The sequence below is a fragment of the Contarinia nasturtii genome, unplaced genomic scaffold (assembly GCF_009176525.2).
Source record: "Contarinia nasturtii isolate CC-2019 unplaced genomic scaffold, AAFC_CNas_1.1 Cnas_scaffold_4842, whole genome shotgun sequence".
Lineage (NCBI taxonomy): Eukaryota > Metazoa > Arthropoda > Insecta > Diptera > Cecidomyiidae > Contarinia > Contarinia nasturtii.
In genome coordinates, this window is record NW_022202123.1 from 1,694 (window position 1) to 3,143 (window position 1,450).

The following is a 1,450-nucleotide window of genomic DNA, read 5'->3' on the forward strand; positions in this document are numbered from 1 at the left end:
ACATTTTTTTAATAACACAATCAAAATATGACAACAAATTAAAACATCAGCTGGCCGTTCTTATTTATAATCTTTAAATTTCATTTTACTAGAACAATCATCAGTAAATTTATTTCCAATCTTTTGTAAAAAGTGAAAAGTGTACCTTTTTTTCCACGCGCATTTCACATGCGGTGAAAGAATTTGTCTTGTGAGTCGTCAATTGTGGTTATGTTTCCCATCATCAACTCAATTCGCACACAATAAACGATTTTATATAATTAAAAAAAAATATTTTTTATTATCAAAAAAATCAATGGATCCATGGTTTAAACTCGAATGTGAGTCGAAATCGAAACAAAAAAGATTTAAATGTTTTCGGAATATCTGAGACATGGTAGACGTTTTTTGAAAAACACCTCATTGTTGTAAAGATTAAAGACGAAAGAATGAGCTGTCATGTTACAATATTGAATGAATTGAATTTAACATGAAGTTAGTTACCAAGAGAATTGAATAATAATAAATAAAGCAACAACAATACTTATTTTAAACTTTCAAAAACATATATTGAAATGTGTATCAATTAAAATTACTATGAATGTCAAAATTAGGACGGTAGAACAAAAATATTACTTGCCACTGGTATTAATGACAAAAATAGGTTTTTTGGGTAATGTTGTTAATTGTAAAATGAGTTGAAATTTAAGCGGCAAACTAAACTAAGAAATTTGGCTGTTGATGTGTCTGATGACTGTTCACCTAATGACTTGATAAATGTGACCAATTGATCATTGAATTCCTTTTCAATTGCGTCAATATCGGATTTTGTATAATGAGACACCGATATAATTTTACAAAAACGCAAACAAACGCTGCAAATCATCATAAGTGAACGTAACAAGTTTGGAAAATGTAGCATACAATTTTGCAAGCAAACGTGTAGAAAATCCTGATGTATCATAATAACTTCATCTATATTTCGTACGTTTTTCATCTTTTCCGTGAAAATATGCCAATTCGGTTCGACAACTTCAATCATCATATAGTATTCCAAGTGCTGAATAGCATTAAGCATTCGTTGTCGTAAAGCAAATGCGGTGCGAAAGTGATCTTTTTTAACTTTGTTTTTGATAATTTCAATATTTTGTATCCAAACTTTGCACAATTGGCGATCAACATGTTTGCAATAAAACAACAAGCGAAACAGCATCTGATACTGTGACAGGGCCCATTGATTTAAAACTATGGATATCGGCCAATGAACACTGTATTTGAATGAGAAACACTCCAAACCAGTCAAGTCCAAATTGTCACTTTTTTCAAAATCCGAATTATCAAAATTTCCGATGTCATGGATTTTATTCATTTGTTTGGCCAAATCCATAGTGAATAGATCGCAATGCAAATGCTCAAGGTTCGGATCATTTTTGGCAGACGATAACCGTACAATTAATTGAAGTAAATTATC

General features: G+C 30.6%; 1 protein-coding gene across 1 annotated transcript in view; it reads right to left on the reverse strand.

Moving 5' to 3' along the window:
* The window catches only part of LOC116351198 (gamma-tubulin complex component 2 homolog), a 2,013-nt gene extending 569 nt beyond the window's left edge, over positions 1–1,444 (reverse strand). The window contains exon 1 of the mRNA XM_031783281.1: positions 146–1,444. Within this exon, the coding sequence (XP_031639141.1) occupies positions 662–1,366 (705 nt within the window). The 5' untranslated portion in view covers positions 1,367–1,444 and the 3' untranslated portion in view covers positions 146–661. The remainder of the gene's footprint in view (positions 1–145) is intronic.
* Positions 1,445–1,450: the final 6 nt, after the last annotated feature.